The 19,542-nt window shown below is 38.3% G+C and overlaps 1 protein-coding gene across 3 annotated transcripts; it reads left to right on the forward strand.

The window, feature by feature from the left end:
- Positions 1-686: 686 nt before the first annotated feature.
- On the forward strand, positions 687-4,215 carry LOC136223732 (probable disease resistance protein At5g63020). Of its 3 annotated transcripts, none has more exons than XM_066011872.1 (3): positions 687-821; positions 1,287-3,822; positions 3,903-4,215. In XM_066011872.1, exons 2-3 carry the CDS (start codon positions 1,736-1,738, stop codon positions 4,084-4,086), a joined length of 2,271 nt encoding a protein of 756 aa, XP_065867944.1. In that variant the 5' UTR covers positions 687-821; positions 1,287-1,735; the 3' UTR covers positions 4,087-4,215. The 3 variants fall into 3 exon arrangements, with proteins under 3 accessions (XP_065867944.1, XP_065867946.1, XP_065867945.1); XM_066011874.1 differs by having other exon boundaries at positions 691-821; positions 1,408-3,822; XM_066011873.1 differs by having other exon boundaries at positions 709-817.
- The last annotated feature ends 15,327 nt before the right edge of the window (positions 4,216-19,542 follow it).

Consider the following 19,542-nt stretch of genomic DNA (forward strand, 5'->3'; position numbering starts at 1 on the left):
TGCTCTTACGTCGAATCTGAGACATGTACAAAAAGGAGCTGTTATGGCGTGTTGGGTGATATGGGGCAACCGCAACGATGCCGTCTGGAATAGTACCAGCACTTCGGCAAATATATTGGCGAACATGGCAGTCACCTTCTTGGAGGATTGGACTGGCCATGTCTCCGCCCCCTATCCTGTCCAGCCACATGGACAACCCCACCTACTGATTTTCTGAAGATGAATATTGATGCTGATGTGTTTGAATCGACATCGGCTGTAGGTTTCGGCCTAGTACTTCGTAATCATCTTAGAATGTTTGTAGCAGAAAAGATTGGGCTGTTGGATGGCATAATGGATCATGCTGTAGCTGGAACTTTATCTGTTCGCCCCATATCTTGTTTGAGACGGAGTCAATGGCCAACGCATCAGAAGCGATTTCGCCTTTTATTTTTGCCATAGTCAAAGATTGTACTTTTTTTTGCTAAACGAGTTAGATAACGTTCGACAAATGTGTTAGCTCATATTGCTGAGCATTCGGTTTTTTTTCAAACAAACAAAAAAAAAAACTCTCATTTTCTTTAAATATAAGAATGAAATAAATATTACTAAGTAATTAATCTTTTGCGGAATGAAACTGACGTAGTAATTTGAGAGAGAACATTAGTAAAAATTAAGTTTCCATTTATTCTCTTTAATGTATAAAAAAAACAGCTAACTTAAATATGAGTTTCAGGGTTTAGGGTTTCAAGTTCTCATTTTGTTCGTCTCTGCTCTGCTTAATTCGTACACCCATCATGGCCTCCTCTATCCTCTGTTGATCCATCTCAAACTTGGAGTAGGTAAATTTATATTACTTTTCCATGAAGTTGTTTAAATTTTTCATGAAATTGCTTTGTTAACGAATCGTCTGATGCTCCTTTTCTATTCGATAACAATCTCTCGAGGGTTTTTAATTTTAGTAGTTCCTCTATTTGTTCTTTGTTGGCTGTGTTGCAGATCTAGATATCTCTGTTGTTGTATGCGAATTTTGTTACTTTGGTGTTGATTTTCAATTGTTTGTTAAATTTACGCATACATCATTCTGACGATGCTGCGATTTCATGGCTCTGATTGAATTCAATAGATAAAGCTCTTTTTCTTTTTTATTGCCTTCCTTTTGACCTAAATAACAAATTTATAGTTCAATCATGTCGTATCTAGTTCAAATTGTTTTAACTACTAGGATATTTAAGGTTCACTTCTATTGTTAGTTAGTGTATTTCAACTATTATAATAAATTTCTTACATTTTTACTAAAATCCCAGAATCAAACCGAGGAGTTCGTCCTAGTATTGAAAAAAAAAAACTCAGAAAATGGCTGACAGCTTCTTAACCAAGATGTTGTGTTCCGCTGCTTCACTTTTTATGTGCTCAAGAAATCTGCAGGATGATCTTGAAGAACTAGCAATCATAAAAGATGAGTTAACGGCATTGAGAGCATATGTGATGGGAAGCGGAGACAAACCAAAAACGAAGCCGGTATGTCCTGTTAAAATTTGGCTTTCTGATGTGGAATTTAAGGTAGCAGAAGTTGATAAACTAATAAGTTATGGCGTGGAGGGGTATTGGTCAAAGATTTGTTTTTGTAGTAGGGTCGAGAAGATCCTGTCTGAAATGATGGCTTTAAAAAATAGAGCACCTCTGCCGAGCGAACCAACAGTTGAATCGATGGATTTAAAACCAACAATAGAGGGCCTTACCAACAGTTGAATCGATGGATTTAAAACCAACAATAGAGGGCCTTGAAAATAAGTTAGAAGAAGTATGGAATTGTTTAACTGCGGATGAAGTTGGGGTAATTGGCATATGGGGTATGGGAGGCATTGGTAAAACGACCCTATTGACCCAGCTCAATTCTAAATGTCTTGGCCATTTTGATTTTGTGATTTGGCTGAAAGTTTCACAAGAGGTAAAACTTGAGGATTTGGAGGATGAATTTGTAAAACAGATAGGGCTTTCAAAAGAGAAAAAATCTAACGACAAAGCTGCTCTCATCTCTCAAGTACTGCAGAAAAACAAGGTTCTAGTGTTGTTAGATGATTTGTGGAACCGAGTCGAGCTTAAAGACATTGGAATTCCTCAAAACAACAAGTGTCAAGTCGTATTTACTACACGATCGGAGCTAGTCTGCCGCTTAATGGAAGCTCAACGGAGCATCAAAGTGGAGCCTTTGGAATGGGAAGAAGCTTGGCGGTTGTTTCAGGACAGGGTTGGATTTGAAACTTTTGCTGCACATCCTTGTATTTCTCGCATAGCTAAAGAAATCGTGAGAGGATGTCAAGGTTTGCCCCTAGCACTCGTTACTTCTGCTCATGCCATGTCCTCTAAGAAGACACTCCAAGAATGGGAGCATTCTGCTGAAATCTTGAGGAAATCTGCTTCAAGTCGTGTATTTTCGATTTTGAAGTTGAGTTACGATAGGTTACCAGATCAAAATATGAAATCTTGTTTATTATATTGCGCTTTGTTCCCGGAGTCCTTTGAGATCCCAAAGGAGGAGTTGATAGATAAATGGATTGGTGAGGTCTTCTTGGATGATGGTATTGATCAAGCCGACCCTATTAATAAGGGTTACAATATTGTCCAAACACTCGTTGATTTATCTTTATTAGAAGATGAAGGTCAAGAGGTGAGGATGCATGATGTGATTCGTGACATGTGTCTGTGGATAGCGTGCGAGGTTGAAAAGGAAAAAGAAAGTTATTTTGTGCAGGGAGGTACTCGATTCAGAAACGAACTACCTAGGGAAGAATTGAGATATGCGAAGAGAATTTCATTGATGCAGAATGCATTTGTCCAACGGGTAACACAAGTTCCTGGATCTCCTCATCTGTTGACCTTGCTACTTTCCCATAACCGTGGGTTTGGGACGATTGTTGATGGCTTCTTTCGATATATGAAGGCACTGACAGTTCTAGACCTATCTGAAACTGGATTACGTGTTTTGCCAACTGATATTTCGGAATTGGTTTCACTTAGATATCTTGATTTATCCACTTCGGAAATAGAAAAGTTGCCTCGGGGGGTAATGAAGCTAGAAAAGTTGCAATGTTTGAACTTGGAGTACACCCCTAAACTTAGAAAGATTCCGAGACAAATGATAGCTAGTTTGAAAATGTTGCAAGTTTTTAGAATTGTTGGATCTCATTTCATTCTTGGTGAATTTAGTGTAGGAGAATTGGAAAGGTTGGAAAATTTGAAAGCCTTGAGCCTGACAATAAAAGATGCATATATTTACCGTCAAGTACTCAACAGCCAGAAATTATCAAGTTGCATTGAGACTTTACTTGTAGAAGATCTCGAGCCTCCTTATGGTGAACTTGTAGGAACAAAAACTCAAACCGTTTATGGCATCAACAAAGTGAGATGTTTCGATAAGCTTCGCAAAGTGCGCATCTGCTGTTGCCATTATTTACAGGACTTGACATGGGTTATGAGAGCTCCGAAGTTGATGGAATTGATTGTCAGATGGTGTGAAAATTTACAAGTAATAAGCAGCTATGAAGGTGAGGAGAACGAGAAAGATCTGGATCCATTCGCAAGACTCGAATTCCTTGTATTAATAGGATTGCCACAACTGAAGAGTATATGCTGGAAGCCAATGCTCTTCCCGTTTCTATATGATATCCGAGTATGCGGATGTCCGATGCTTAAGAAGCTTCCTCTAAACACGAACAGTGCAAAAGGGTGTGATTTGGAGATTGAAGGAACTACTGATTGGTGGTTTAAGCTTCAATGGGAAGATGATCCAACTCGAATTGCTTTCAGATTCTGTTTCGCAGAAATTGCGTGGCCTTATAGGTAATTGTCAATTTTCATTTCCATTTTCTATGTAAAGTAAGTACATGTTAGGGGATTGATAATCTCTTTTCTTAATTCAGGACGCATGGAACTAATACTTCAGCTGATCGAAATCGCGGTATACAACACCGTGTTCGCTGTTTGCTGGAGAATCTAGACCGACTGGCAGAAACCAGGACAATGATCGGGGAGGCAGAAACCAGGACGATGATGGGGGAGTTAGTCTGGAATTTTAGCGACAGCTACATGGCGTCGAGAAGCTAAGTTTATGGAAATTATTTGATACTCTTTGTGTGATGCCTAATTTGTAAGAGATGCTATAAAATTGGCAAACAATTGATTTTCTGCAATGAGCTAACCAAAATCGCTGAAAATTCTTAGATTTGTGATTTATTTGGAATTGGTGAAAACTTATTTCGCTATTCAATGAGTGTGATTTCACAAATTTTAGAAATAGGTTCGAATGTAAAGACGATAGATTAGGGGCAAATGTTATCAAATAATATATAAGCGCAAAAAACGAACATTTTGGATTGATCCAGGACCAAATAGTGCTTGAATCTTTTTTCAATAGCTTTGTATTTCTCTTTTGAAAAGAGGAAAAAATGAAGATGAGAGTGTGGTAGGTCTCTAAAAGTCTAATAGGTTTTACAGTCCGTAGGACCAACACCATTCAAAGGTGGGTGTCCCGCCCTGCCTAGAACAGTCATGTTTGACTGGCACATTCGCTCACTTACGTTGTCCCCCCTCAGCTCACCCTAGCCCTGGGCCTTTTGCTCTTCTAAAGTAAGCTACAAGGCTTCACACCAAGTCTTCATTTTGTGAGTGCTCTTTCTCGGCATTAGCCAAAAGAGTAGAACTTGACAGATATTGAGTTGAAACAACATTTATTGTCACCATGACCAGCCCTTTTCTTTGCTTTCCTGTTACCTCGGTAACCTCCCTTTCCTTTTACCCGGGACCTTGTAACCAACCTCTATCCCTCTTTCCCCCTTGTCCCTCCGGGATTAGCCAAACGAGGTCCAGCTTCTTTTCTTTAGCAGAAGTAGACAAAAGGGCATCCTTGGTTAAAACGGTAGTTGTAGTTGGGTATTTAATTTTTATTTTAAGCATATTTCAAACTAATTTTTACATCAAATTTTAGCCGTGTTCAAGCAAAATGTCGTTTGTATTTTTTTAGTTCCGTCTAGCTGATTAGAAATTGAGAATCTGTTTTGATTTTCTCTGATTCGTTCATTTTTTTTTTAGCTCCTTGAGTGATTTTTGACTGTTTGGGTTCCAAGTCATCTGGACACCGCCTAAACTGTTCGATCGTCGTCTATGAGATGATCGGAGTAAAAATGTTTTTTTTTATTATTATTATTCACTTTTGAATATTATTATATGATTTTTTTTGAAACAATTATTGTATGATTATTTCAAATATTATTATTTAATTATGTTCTATGCTTTTGTTTTTATGACATCTTTTAAGACTTTAAGAACATTATTTTATAGTTTTTGGTTAATTATATTATTTATGAACATTATCTTTTGTTTATTCGAATTGTTTCAATGTTATTGACGTTGACACATTTTTAAAGGTATATGTTACAAATATACATATTGAATCATTTTTATATTTATTTTTAGATAGTATAATACATATTTTAATTATAAATAAATAAAAAATATAAATCTGATTAATCCCTGATTGACCCTTGAGGGTTCGGTTCGTCCGACTAGCGGTTAAAATATTTTACAATTTTAATTTTTAATAGTAGGTATGTAACAGTGACAAACATTAGGGATCTCAAATTAAATGTTTCTTTTCCTAAACTTTTATTTAATATTTTTTCCTATTTTTCTCTTATTTTTGCCTTTCAAACGACGCTAGATCCAACCTGATTTCACCGGGTTAAATGCATCATTGGTCATTGAACTTACATAGTTTCAAAATGCCCACTTCACTTCTATTTGTCTTAATAAAATCACTCAACTTTGAGTTTTGTTTCAATTAGGTCACTCCGTTGATTAGGTTTTATCTTGTCTTTTCTCACCTCATTTATCTTGATTTGTTGTTTTTAATTCAAGTTTGGTACAATGATTTTCTTTTTCTTAAAGTTTGGTACATTTTCTAATTTAGTCTATTATGTTGGATGGTTAATTTTCATTTGCTTCTCTCTTATTTCGTATGCTTTATTTTCGTACCATTTTTCGTTTTATCCATTTTTGCACCAACGAGGACATGGTCCAAATTAAGAATGAATGTTATTTATGAAGGTTTAAATGTGTGTTAATAATTTTTAGCAACATATACAAAATGCAACATATTTTGCATCGTTTTATTCAAAACATAGTATTTTTCAATAACATTGTTTTAATAATATCATTATAAACTTAGATTTTTCATATGTTTAAAATATATTTAACTTATGATTATTTTTAGGTTATCGTTGTCGTTAGAAATAATATGTTTCTATATGGGCAATATTTTTCAAATTTTTCACAAATCTCCGAAACGATTTTAAATAAAATTGTCTCGAGTGAATGTATTTAAGTAAATAAATTCTTTATTTTCAATCTCTATTTTCTATCATGCAATTCATGATACAATAAATCTTATTTTAAATTTTCAATTAGATTTATAGGCATTAAATTGAACTAACAATTTTTAGCTCGGTTTAATTTTCGTCTTACATTAACATCAATTGAAGTTTTTAAGGAAACTTTAGCCATAATACATGTTGAATTTTAAGTCAATATAGGATGAATGTGCTATCTTTCTTTTTCCCAATTTACAATTTTAATTTTATAATTCATGTTAATTAATTAATTAGTCGTATTCTTAACTTTTGGCCACGATTGAGACCAACCTTATCACAATCGAGATATGAAAGGGAAGAAAATTAAGTACCGTTTACTTTTGACCACGATTGCGACCACCCTTATCACAATCGAGGTATGGAAGGAACGTTAAAAGCAAAAATTAAACGTGTTTAAAGTTTAAAGTAACGATTGCGTCCACCCATGGCATGGTCGATACCTCTTAAGCGAACACAAAACAAATAAATGCGTATAAAGTTACGATCAAGACCACCTTTATCTCGGGTGTAACTAAGCAAATAATTAACCCAAATACTTACTCATTTCATGTATTAGTTTAAGTTTGGGAAATGAAATTTTGTGTTTTGAAATGCCTTAAGACGAAAGACTCAATAACATGCGTGCTTATATCGTCCCGAATACTTCAATTTAAAATTGAAAATACAAGACGAATGATATATCGCCTTTATTCTAGTTAGTTTGATATTTTGCGTATAAATTTTCCATGAGAAGTTAGACTTTTCGGCTTAATTAATTTAAAACGTAATATAGAGATATATGTTTTATTTTCATAAAGAGATTAGTTAAAGAATAAATTCAGTGAAATTTTGTTCGGGACTAGCAAAAGAAGTTAGTAACACATCTTACAAAAAAAATTGAATTTAAAGAAATTAACCTTTTTAAAACAGAAAATGATTTAAAAAAAGATTTATTAAATACTGCTCTTTAATAAACAGTTTTTATAAGAAAAAAAACATTTGATTTAAAACAGCATAGCCTCAAAAGTTCTAAATAAATGGTTTTTATAGACTGAGATTTAATTTACAGGTTTTGAAATTGTAGAAAATAAGGGTTATATGTAAATAATGGGAGAAAATCTGATGTCCCCATTTCGGTGTCTCCTTACATGTCCCTCTCACAAAAAGTAGTCTTTTTTAATTAAAATAATATATTTTATGAGTCAAAGGGGACCCACATGATTAAAAGGGGCCACTTTTTGTGAGAGGGACGTGGAAGGGGACACCGAAACGGGAACAGCAGATTTTCTCCCGTAAATAATAAGTAAAAGAGCAGTATATAAATGACTGGAATTTAAATTGCAATAGATCTTACAAAAAAAATTGAAATTAAATAAATTAACCTTTTTAAAACAAAAAATGATTTAAAAAAAGATATATTAAATACTGCTCTTTAATAAACAGTTTTTATAAGAAAAAAACCTTTGATTTAGAAAACAGCATAGCCCCAATAGTTCTTAATAAATGGTTTTTATAGACTGAGATTTAATTTACAGATATTGAAATATGTCACTCTGGTTTCCCCTGAAAGATCTCATGACACTTGGCTGCAAATCAATCCTCGGTGATTTGTCCACATACGTTCCAACAGACGTGTCAAACCCACCTATCTGCCAAAACAGCCTGTTGAAAACATCCAAAAAAAGAAAAACTGCACAATTTCTTCCTCACGGTCTAGTAGAAGTTTTTCTACGTCTACGATCTTTTCCTCCATCTTGTTAATCCATTGGTTGATAGCATTACTGTTGAAACACCTTTCCACAAGATTTTGATTTGACAAAATTAATTAAGTGAAAGTAAATATTCTACAACACACTAAGTTTAAATGTTTTGGCTTATTGTTACTAATGTGTTTGTTCAATGTTGAGTTTATAATTTATCATAAGACATAAAGATCATAAGGCTCAAGCCCTATATGGAAGTCAAGGCCCAAGTCAAACAAACCCAAGATCACTCAGCCCGCGTGTCTTCAAAACGTTGCCGTTGAAGTAATGAGACGCATGCTGAGTAAAGAAGGATCGAGAAGATCCACGTAGACAACTTCGGTATGAAGCTGCTGAGCTGTCTCGACAAAACGTACAAGACAGCTGCTGACCATAAGACAGCTTCCAGACAAAGTATTTCCTCTTTAAGTAAAAACCAGAAGACACAGCAAGCTGTCTGGTTGACATTACCCAAAATGGAGGAACATACTGTCACACTGACCGAAGAACAGAAGACGCTGGAATCTGATTGGCTAAAGAGAACTGCTGGCAGACTCAGTGAAAACGACTTGTAGCCGTTTCCCTCCAACGGTTATTTCGAAATTCGAAATAACCAGAAGCTCTCACAGCTCTCTATAAATAGAGCATTCAGAATCCACATTCAATAGAGAACTTTGAGCAAAAGCCGTTACGCTGACCAAACGTATACAAAAGTTCTCCATCAAAAGCAAAGCAAATTCTTACACTACAAAGTCTATTCATTTGTGTAAAAGTCTAGAGTGATTGTTTTTCAATCATCTAAGGTGTTCTAGCAATTGTTGTTTAGGACAAAATCTTTATCATTTCTAGAAGTAGAAAGGAGAAGCTGAGTACTCGGTTTTAGTACTTGGTGAATTAGAATAGAAGTGAGTAGAGGTATAGAGGAAGGTACTCTTGTTATACTCAGCTTCTGATTTTGTAAAAGGTTTGAGGCTCTACCTTTAAAGAGCTCAGTAGAGGATTTGAAATCTCAGAAGTGTTCCGGGGACAGGACGTAGGCTTAGAAGAAGCCGAACCTGGATAAATCTGCTGAGTGAAGTATTTCTAAACCTTAACTCCTTATTTATATTGCTTGCTTAAAACAAACTAAAACTGACCAAGTAAAAGAGGTCAAGCTGAGTTGTGCGCTACCAACGAGCAGGTTCAGGAATAGACTCTAAGTGCTATTTCCTGACCTAAGCAACGAAGATGTCCTAGTCACTAGTTGACTAAGTCAGTGTCTTGCTGAGTGCTAAGCGCCGCTGTTATATAAACTTTTCTTAAAGAAAAGAAATCTGCCCAAATTTTTTTAAAAAGGTAAAATAGTTCCTAACCCCCCCTTGGAACTATATTTGCAACCTTACAAGGGACCAACAAGTGGTATAAGAGCTTAATAGCTCATTACTAAAGGTCTAACAACCTTGAGTTGATCCATACCATGGGTGAAAACAGCACTCGGTTTCTCCCTGGAAACCAAACAACTCAGATATTACCTGAGGGGCTGTCCATTACCAGGCCTCCCCTATTCTTCGGGTCAAACTATACCTTTTGGAAGAATAGGATGAAGAACTTCATTCAAGCTACAAACATGAGTGCCTGGCTATCTATAGTCCAAGGCCCGTTTGTACCTGTGAAAGTTGTTGCTGGCCAGTCAGTTGTTAAAGCTGAGGTTGAATGGACAGAGGATGATCTCAAGAAGCTACAAAACCATGCTTCGGCTATAAATATGCTTCACTGTGCGCTGGATGCTGCAGAATACAACAAAATATCAGGTTGTGAATCTGCACAAGAGATCTGGAAGAAGCTGGAGGTGACCTACGAAGGAACCAACAAGGTGAAGGAGTCCAAGGTCAACCAGCAAATGAGATTGTATGAGCTGTTCGAAATGAACAATGATGAGGGGATCTCCGAGATGAATGCAAGATTCACCAACATCATAAATGAGCTCAAAAGACTTGGAAAAATCTTCACTGAGGAAGAACAAGTCAAGAAGATACTCAGAAGTCTTCCTAAGGACTGGCAAGCCAAGAAGACAGCCGTTGAAGAAGCTCAGGATTTAACCACCTATAAATATGATGAACTCATCGGCTCAATGCTGACCCATGAGATATCCATGAAGAATTTCGAGGTGAAGGAAAAATCCGAAGGCAAGAAGCAAAAATCACTTGTCATGAAAGCCGACTCAACTGATGATGGCTCAACTGACGATGAGGAGATGGCAATGTTCACGATGAAAATGAAGAGGCTGTTCAAAAAGAATGACAAATACTCCAAAAAGCCTTATAGAAAATTTGACAAATATAAGGCTGACTCAAGTGACAGCAAATTCAAGAAGGACAACTCGAAGCCCATTACATGCTTTGAGTGCCATCAAACCGGACACATCAAGTCAAGCTGCCCAACTTTGAGGAAAGACAAAAAGAAGGCAATGGTGGCGACATGGAGTGACAGCGATGATTCTTCATCAACTGAAGCTGATGCCACAGAGTCAGCAAAGATATGTTTCATGGCTGACGAACTTGCTGAGCCATGCATTTCCGAACATGCTGACCAATCTGATGAGACAGATAATGAAGAGCAATCAAATGAGGTAATCTCACTCTCTCAACTCAGAAATGAAATGGCTAATGCCCTGAGTGATCTTTATACACTTGTCAAAAAGTGTAACAAAAAGATTAAAACACTCAGCCGGCGTTGTGATGAGGTGGAAGAGGTCAAACTAAGTGACCTCAGATACCTTCTTCAAGACAACTCAGTTTTGCATGAAAATATGAAAACCATTCATGAGTCTGTCGTTGAAGTCCAGTCAGTTTCCAAGAAACTGAGGAAGGATGTCACAACCATTCAGAACCAACTAAAGGTTCCAAACAAAAACAATTTTCCTCTGAGAACTCAGTATCAAGGTACTCAGTACCAAGGTACTCAGCAGAGATGAAATCCCCAGCGAAGAGTCCAGTGTGACTTTTATGGGAAGTTAGGACACACCACTAAGGTGTGCTGGCACGCTCATTACTAGGGTGCTGACAAGTCAGTAAAGAGTCCTAAACAGAAAGTCAGTTGTGACTTCTGTGGAAAAAGTGGCCATATTGTTAATATATGCCGCCACAAAATAAAATATGATGCTTTACCTGTTGAACCTAACAAGTCAGGACCCAAAAAGAATTGGGTACCTAAAGGAAACTGATCACAATGCAGGTAAGCCTGAGATGTGCCGAGAAGTAAAAAATGTGGTATATTGACAGCGCATGCTCAAGGCATATGACGGGTGATGAAACTCAATTCATCACGTTTGAACGTAAACGAGGAGGAAGCATAAGTTTTGGAGACAACAAAAAGGGTAAGATAGTAGGATCAGGCACCGTTGGAGGTAATCCCACTATTGAATCTGTCTCCCTAGTCAGCGGACTCAAATATAACTTACTCAGCGTAGCTCAGCTATGTGATAATAGGAGAAAAGTTATATTTGACGATACTGGATGTAAAATATATGAGGGAAAAACAAATGCGTTAATCTTAACTGCCCCTCGGATAGACAATGTCTTCATGCTAAACCTAGAAAAGAAGTTTTCAAAAACTGTATGCTTAGTCACAAAGGAAGAAAATTCCTGGCTATGGCACATGAGACTTGGTCATGTAAGCATGGACCTCCTGGCCAAATTAGCAAGAAAGCAATTGGTTGAGGGACTGCCTGAACTTAAATTTCAAAAAGATCAATTATGCCATGCCTGCCAAGCTGGAAAACAAACCAAGCAATCTTTTCAAAGTAAAAACATTGTCTCAACTAAGCGTCCGTTAGAAATGCTACACTTGGATCTCTTTGGTCCAGTCCAGCCGCTGAGTCTGGGTGGAAGAAGGTTTTCCTTGGTTATTGTAGATGATTTCTCTCGGTACAAATGGGTTATCCTGCTGACCAGTAAGGATGAGACCTTTGAGACATTTTCAAACTTGGTTAGAAAAATTGAAAATGAGAAAGACCTAAAATTAGCTCATATCCGTAGTGATAACGGTGGAGAATTCAAGAACCAAAAGTTTGTTGAATTCTGTGAAGCCAGCGGCATTGACCACAATTTCTCTGCTCCTAGAACGCCTCAGCAAAATGGGGTTGTTGAAAGGAAGAACAGAACTCTGGTTGAGATTGCCAGGACAATGCTGGATGAGCATAGGCTTCCAAAGTATTTTTGGGGAGAAGCTGTCAACACAACATGCTATATTCTAAATAGGGCTCTAGTTAGACCTATACTTAAGAAAACCCCATATGAACTTTGGAAAGGACGAAAGCCCAACATTGGATACTTTCGTGCCTTTGGCTGTAGGTGTTTTATTTTAAATACCAAAGATAGCTTAGCCAAATTTGATTCAAAAGCTGATGAGGCTATCTTTCTAGGCTACTCAACAAACAGCAAAGCATACAGAGTTTTTAATAAGAGAACTCAAGTATTAGGAGAATCTATACATGTGCAATTCGATGAAACTGACCCTGCAGGAAGATACCAGCCGCTGACAGAAGATGAACCAAAATCAGCACCTGCTGATCAAGAACCAGCTACTGAGTCCTTCATAAAACGGCTGACCAAGAGTAAGAGTGAACCTAAAATTACTTTCACTGACCCATCTACTTCTGCAGAGAATGTTGAAACACAGATAGAACAAGACATAAATCTACCAAAGGAGATAAGAGTCCCAAGAGGGCATTCAGAAAATGCAATTCTTGACTCAGCTGGAAATACGCTGATGACAAGAAATCAACTAAGGAAGTATCTCGGCAATGTAGCTTTTGTCTCAGTACTGGAGCCGAAGAACTTTGCCGAAGCTGAGGATGACGAATTTTGGATGAATGCCATGCAAGAGGAACTCAATCAGTTCAGGAGGAATAATGTATGGGAGCTAGTGCCACATCCTAGGAGCCAAAAGACCATTGGAACGAGATGGGTCTTCAGGAACAAGCTAGATGAGCAAGGAAACGTAGTCAGAAACAAGGCAAGACTTGTAGCTCAGGGCTACAGTCAGCAAGAAGGTATTGACTACGGTGAGACCTTTGCCCCAGTGGCAAGGCTAGAAGCAATTAGGATTTTATGCGCATATGCATCATATATGAACTTTAAACTGTTTCAAATGGATGTTAAAAGTGCATTTATTAATGGAGTAATAAACGAGGAGGTCTACGTCAATCAGCCTCCAGGGTTTGAGGATTCTAAGTTCCCAAACCACGTTTACAAACTCAAAAAGGCTCTGTATGGCCTCAAGCAAGCACCACGTGCTTGGTATAAGAGGCTGACCAATTTCTTACTGACTAGAGATTACGTCAGGGGTCAAGCTGATACAACCTTATTCATTAAGAGAAAGGGTAAAGATACCCTGCTGGCACAAATATATGTAGATGACATTATATTTGGTGCTACTAATGAATCTATGTGCAAGGAATTTAGCAAACAAATGCAGACTGAATTCGAAATGTTAATGATGGGAGAACTCAACTTCTTCCTCGGACTTCAAATTAAGCAAGGAAAGAATGGCATATTCATCAGTCAAGCTAAATATGCCAAGGAGATATTGAAGAAATATGAACTAGAACATTGTAAGCCACTATCCACTCCTATGGGCACTGACACTGTCCTTTGTGCTGACGAAAATGGTAAGTCAGTAGACAGCAAGTTATACCGAGGTATGATTGGCTCTTTACTTTACTTAACAGCAAGTAGGCCAGACATTCAGTTCTCAGTATGTTATTGCGCTAGATATCAAGCTAACCCTAAGGAATCCCATTACATAGCTGTAAAAAGGATCCTTAGATATTTGCAAAGCTCAGTAAATGCAGGTTTGTGGTATCCAAATACTCATGACTTTACACTCATTGGATACACTGACGCTGACTATGGCCGAGACAAGCTGGAAAGAAAAAGCACCTCTGGAGGATGCCATTTCCTAGGAAGCTGTCTTGTATCTTGGTTCAGCAAGAAGCAGGCGTCAGTAGCCCTGTCCACAACTGAAGCTGAGTACATTGCTGCTGGAAACTGTGTTGCTCAAGTCCTATGGATTAAGCAACAACTTGAAGATTATGGTGTTCAAACAAAGACAATTGAAGTCAAATGCGACAACAAAAGTGCAATTGACCTCTCAAAGAACCCAATCCAGCACAGCAGGATGAAGCATGTCAGCATAAGACATCACTTCATCAGAGATCATGTACTCAAGAAAGAAATTAAGCTGACTCATGTGCCAACAGATGAGCAACTTGCTGATATCTTTACAAAGCCTCTAGCACGAGAGCAATTTAGCATACTGAGAGAAGCAATCGGTATGTTTAATCCTCTTCAGTAAACTTCTGCGCTAAATGAATATTGAATGCTGAGTGAATTACATGCTGAATGATTTATTGTTTGCTGAGTATGTCATTGAAACTGACTGAATATACAATACTGAGTAATCTTGCACACTGAGTAAATTAGTTTAGAACTTGAACTTAAAACTATCCATTGAACCAAAATTGACTACTCAGAATATGAAACGTTTATATCAACAAACGCTGAGTAAAAGCACTTATTAGCATTTAATGCCACCACACGCGAAATGACACCTGTACTGCGCATGCGCCGAATACGTCTTAAAAGCGTCATAAGTGTCAGGGTTTCTGCCGATTGGACAACCCAAGGGCAAAACCGGCTTAAATTCAAACGGCACCCTAAACTAAAAATCCATAAATAGTGGATACTAACCCACTACCCTCTTTACATGCGCACTGAACTTTAAGAAAGCTTCAGAATTTTTCCTTTAGCACTTAAGAGCTTCAGAACTTCAAAAAATGTCCTTAAACAAAAGTACTTTCTCTCCAACCCTCAAATCCACTGATCAGGCTGGTCCTTCAACTAGCATGGTAAGAAGGATGATCAAAGTACACTCTTGGGCCAAGAGTCAAGAAGTACTAAGGAGCCGATACTTTCCTTCTAGCTTCGTCTCTTCTGAGAAACCATTCAGTGAATGGATCAACAAGAACAAATGGAAAGGTCTCTTCTCTCTTTCTAGACAAACCTATCCCACGATAGTGAGAGAGTTCTACTCCAACCTGCACGTTGATGCAGATGACTCTGACTACTTAGAGACCACAGTTAAAGGTCAAAAGATAGTGATAACTCCTGAATATCTAGCAACACTGCTAGATATACCAAATACAGGGATCCAGTTCAGGACAACAAAGGAGCCAATACCAAAAGCCATCGCAGAAAAGATGAAGGGGTTCTGTAAACCCAGAAACTACAAAGGAGAAGTACCCAGCACCTGCATGGGCAAAAATCAGAAGATGGTCCACTTCATGCTGACCAACTTCATCTTTTCTAAACTCAGCTCACCCTCATCCGCCTCCAACTTTGAACAATGCTTCATTTGGCACATGCTGACCAGCACTCCATTCAATCTTCCTGTCTTTTTGGTCGGAGCTTTTCAACGAAGTGGAAGGAAGCTCCGTTTGGGTTCTCTCATCACCAAGATAATACAGGACAAGAATATAGAGACTGTAGGTGAAATAAGTTCATCAGGAAGTGTTATTACTGCAGGTCTGCTGAATGGACTATCACATAGCCAGCCCCTGAAAGGATATGACGAAAATGAAACCACTGAGGAGGAGGATCTTATGGCTGAGTTTGAGCAACCCATTGGAGAAATGGAAAATCTGACAAATCTGAAGAATATAATAGATGATGTTATGGATGAAGCTGCTCAACCTGATGAGGGTACATAACGACTAATGAACCTCAAACTGAGTATACTTCTACTGTGCCATCTGAGATTGCTGAAGCTGAGAAGAAGAAGAAAAAGGGAGCATGCTCGAAGGATATTCGTACTGTCCCGAGAAAGGTAAGGCTAATGGAAAGAAACAAGAGGAAAGCTGATCAGGACCTAGCTGAGTTAGCTGAGAAGAAACTGAGAACAGAAGAAGAACCTGTTCTTGAGCCCCACATTACCCAAGAGGGGTCTCCACAAAAACAAGCCTCTGTTCCTCCAAGTGAGAAACAAGCCAAAACCCCTGCGAGTCCAAAAGAAGCTCCACTCCCACCTCAAACTCAAAGCAACTCAGCACCTGAGGTCAACACGCCTCGTAGTCCTGTTACTACACACGGCACTCAGTGCGAGCCCACTCCTGCAAAATTTGCACACCTAGGTGCTACTGAGTCAGGACGGCGTGTCATCGCCTCAGCTAACAATCTGCTTCAAGAACAAGCTCATCCTCCAGCTACTCATGACCAGTCCTCTCATCCACCTGTCACTCACCATATTCTGCATGAAATCCATGTCTTGATCAATCACTTCTCCTCTGTTCAGACGCAGCAACCAACACAGGCTCAAATGACCAGAATGACCGAACTCATGTTGACTATGGTCAACCACATGAATTCCTTGGAAGGTCAAATTCGTCTGCTGCAAGAACAAGCCAAGTCTCCTGCCCCTACCGTCAATTTGCCTACTGCTGATGCTGGCAAAACGGGGGAGAAAAGTGGCAACTAAGGAGAAGGAACTCTAAGTTAGAAACTAGAGAGTTAGAAGTTAGGAAAAGGAACTCTAAGTTAGAAACTAGAGAGTTAGAAGTTAGGAAGAAGAATTTTTTATGCCTTGTCCTTATCCTTTGTTTTGTTTTTAAAAATTCAATATGCCTAACTTCTGTTACTTTTGGAATACTTGCATTACTATTAGTTATCCATCCTTCAAATGCTAAGTATTATATGAAATGCATGCTGCGTATAAATGTTTGAACTTGTCAAATATAAACCATTGAACAAATAAATTACTCAGCGCTCTGTCACTATACATTACTTCAGCTGAATACTGAGTAAAATAGAATATGTCCCACAAGCTGACCTATACCTGAAAACTGATCTTAGACTTATTCAGTTAAACCTTAAAATGTTTAGAATAAAACTAAGTCAGTAGTTCAGTCCTTACGGGGGAGTTCACTTAATTAACAAGTCAACTATCATGGGGGAGCTCATACTGAGTTCCTTGCTGATTGGTTTTGCCAACATCAAAATGGGGGAGTTTGTTGAAACACCTTTCCACAAGATTTTGATTTGACAAAATTAATTAAGTGAAAGTAAATATTCTACAACACACTAAGTTTAAATGAATTGGCTTATTGTTACTAATGTGTTTGTTCAATGTTGAGTTTATAATTTATCATAAGACATAAAGATCATAAGGCTCAAGCCCTATATGGAAGTCAAGGCCCAAGTCAAACAAACCCAAGATCACTCAGCCCGCGTGTCTTCAAAACGTTGCCGTTGAAGTAATGAGACGCATGCTGAGTAAAGAAGGATCGAGAAGATCCACGTAGACAACTTCGGTATGAAGCTGCTGAGCTGTCTCGACAAAACGTACAAGACAGCTGCTGACCATAAGACAGCTTCCAGACAAAGTATTTCCTCTTTAAGTAAAAACCAGAAGACACAGCAAGCTGTCTGGTTGACATTACCCAAAATGGAGGAATATACTGTCACACTGACCGAAGAACAGAAGACGCTGGAATCTGATTGGCTAAAGAGAACTGCTGGCAGACTCAGTGAAAACGACTTGTAGCCGTTTCCCTCCAACGGTTATTTCGAAATTCGAAATAACCAGAAGCTCTCACAGCTCTCTATAAATAGAGCATTCAGAATCCACATTCAATAGAGAACTTTGAGCAAAAGCCGTTACGCTGACCAAACGTATACAAAAGTTCTCCATCAAAAGCAAAGCAAATTCTTACACTACAAAGTCTATTAATTTGTGTAAAAGTCTAGAGTGATTGTTTTTCAATCATCTAAGGTGTTCTAGCAATTGTTGTTTAGGACAAAATCTTTATCATTTCTAGAAGTAGAAAGGAGAAGCTGAGTACTCGGTTTTAGTACTTGGTGAATTAGAATAGAAGTGAGTAGAGGTATAGAGGAAGGTACTCTTGTTATACTCAGCTTCTGATTTTGTAAAAGGTTTGAGGCTCTACCTTTAAAGAGCTCAGTAGAGGATTTGAAATCTCAGAAGTGTTCCGGGGACAGGACGTAGGCTTAGAAGAAGCCGAACCTGGATAAATCTGCTGAGTGAAGTATTTCTAAACCTTAACTCCTTATTTATATTGCTTGCTTAAAACAAACTAAAACTGACCAAGTAAAAGAGGTCAAGCTGAGTTGTGCGCTACCAACGAGCAGGTTCAGGAATAGACTCTAAGTGCTATTTCCTGACCTAAGCAACGAAGCTGTCCTAGTCACTAGTTGACTAAGCCAGTGTCTTGCTGAGTGCTAAGCGCCGCTGTTATATAAACTTTTCTTAAAGAAAAGAAATCTGCCCAAATTATTTTAAAAAGGTAAAATAGTTCCTAACCCCCCATTGGAACTATATTTGCAACCTTACAAGGGACCAACAAGTGGTATCAGAGCTTAATAGCTCATTACTAAAGGTCTAACAACCTTGAGTTGATCCATACCATGGGTGAAAACAGCACTCGGTTTCTCCCTGGAAACCAAACAACTCAAATATTACCTGAGGGGCTGTCCATTACCAGGCCTCCCCTATTCTTCGGGTCAAACTATACCTTTTGGAAGAATAGGATGAAGAACTTCATTCAAGCTACAAACATGAGTGCCTGGCTATCTATAGTCCAAGGCCCGTTTGTACCTGTGAAAGTTGTTGCTGGCCAGTCAGTTGTTAAAGCTGAGGTTGAATGGACAGAGGATGATCTCAAGAAGCTACAAAACTATGCTTCGGCTATAAATATGCTTCACTGTGCGCTGGATGCTGCAGAATACAACAAAATATCAGGTTGTGAATCCGCACAGGAGATCTAGAAGAAGCTGGAGGTGACCTACGAAGGAACCAACAAGGTGAAGGAGTCCAAGGCCAACCAGCAAATGAGATTGTATGAGCTGTTCGAAATGAACAATGATGAGGGGATCTCTGAGATGAATGCAAGATTCACCAACATCATAAATGAGCTCAAAAGACTTGGAAAAATCTTCACTGAGGAAGAACAAGTCAAGAAGATACTCAGAAGTCTTCCTAAGGACTGGCAAGCCAAGAAGACAGCCGTTGAAGAAGCTCAGGATTTAACCACCTATAAATATGATGAACTCATCGGCTCACTGCTGACCCATGAGATATCCATGAAGAATTTCGAGGTGAAGGAAAAATCCGAAGACAAGAAGCAAAAATCACTTGTCATGAAAGCCGACTCAACTGATGATGGCTCAACTGACGATGAGGAGATGGCAATGTTCACGATGAAAATGAAGAGGCTGTTCAAAAAGAATGACAAATACTCCAAAAATCCTTATAGAAAATTTGACAAATATAAGGCTGACTCAAGTGACAGCAAATTCAAGAAGGACAACTCGAAGCCCATTACATGCTTTGAGTGCCATCAAACCGGACACATCAAGTCA

The sequence above is a fragment of the Euphorbia lathyris genome, chromosome 3 (assembly GCF_963576675.1).
Source record: "Euphorbia lathyris chromosome 3, ddEupLath1.1, whole genome shotgun sequence".
Lineage (NCBI taxonomy): Eukaryota > Viridiplantae > Streptophyta > Magnoliopsida > Malpighiales > Euphorbiaceae > Euphorbia > Euphorbia lathyris.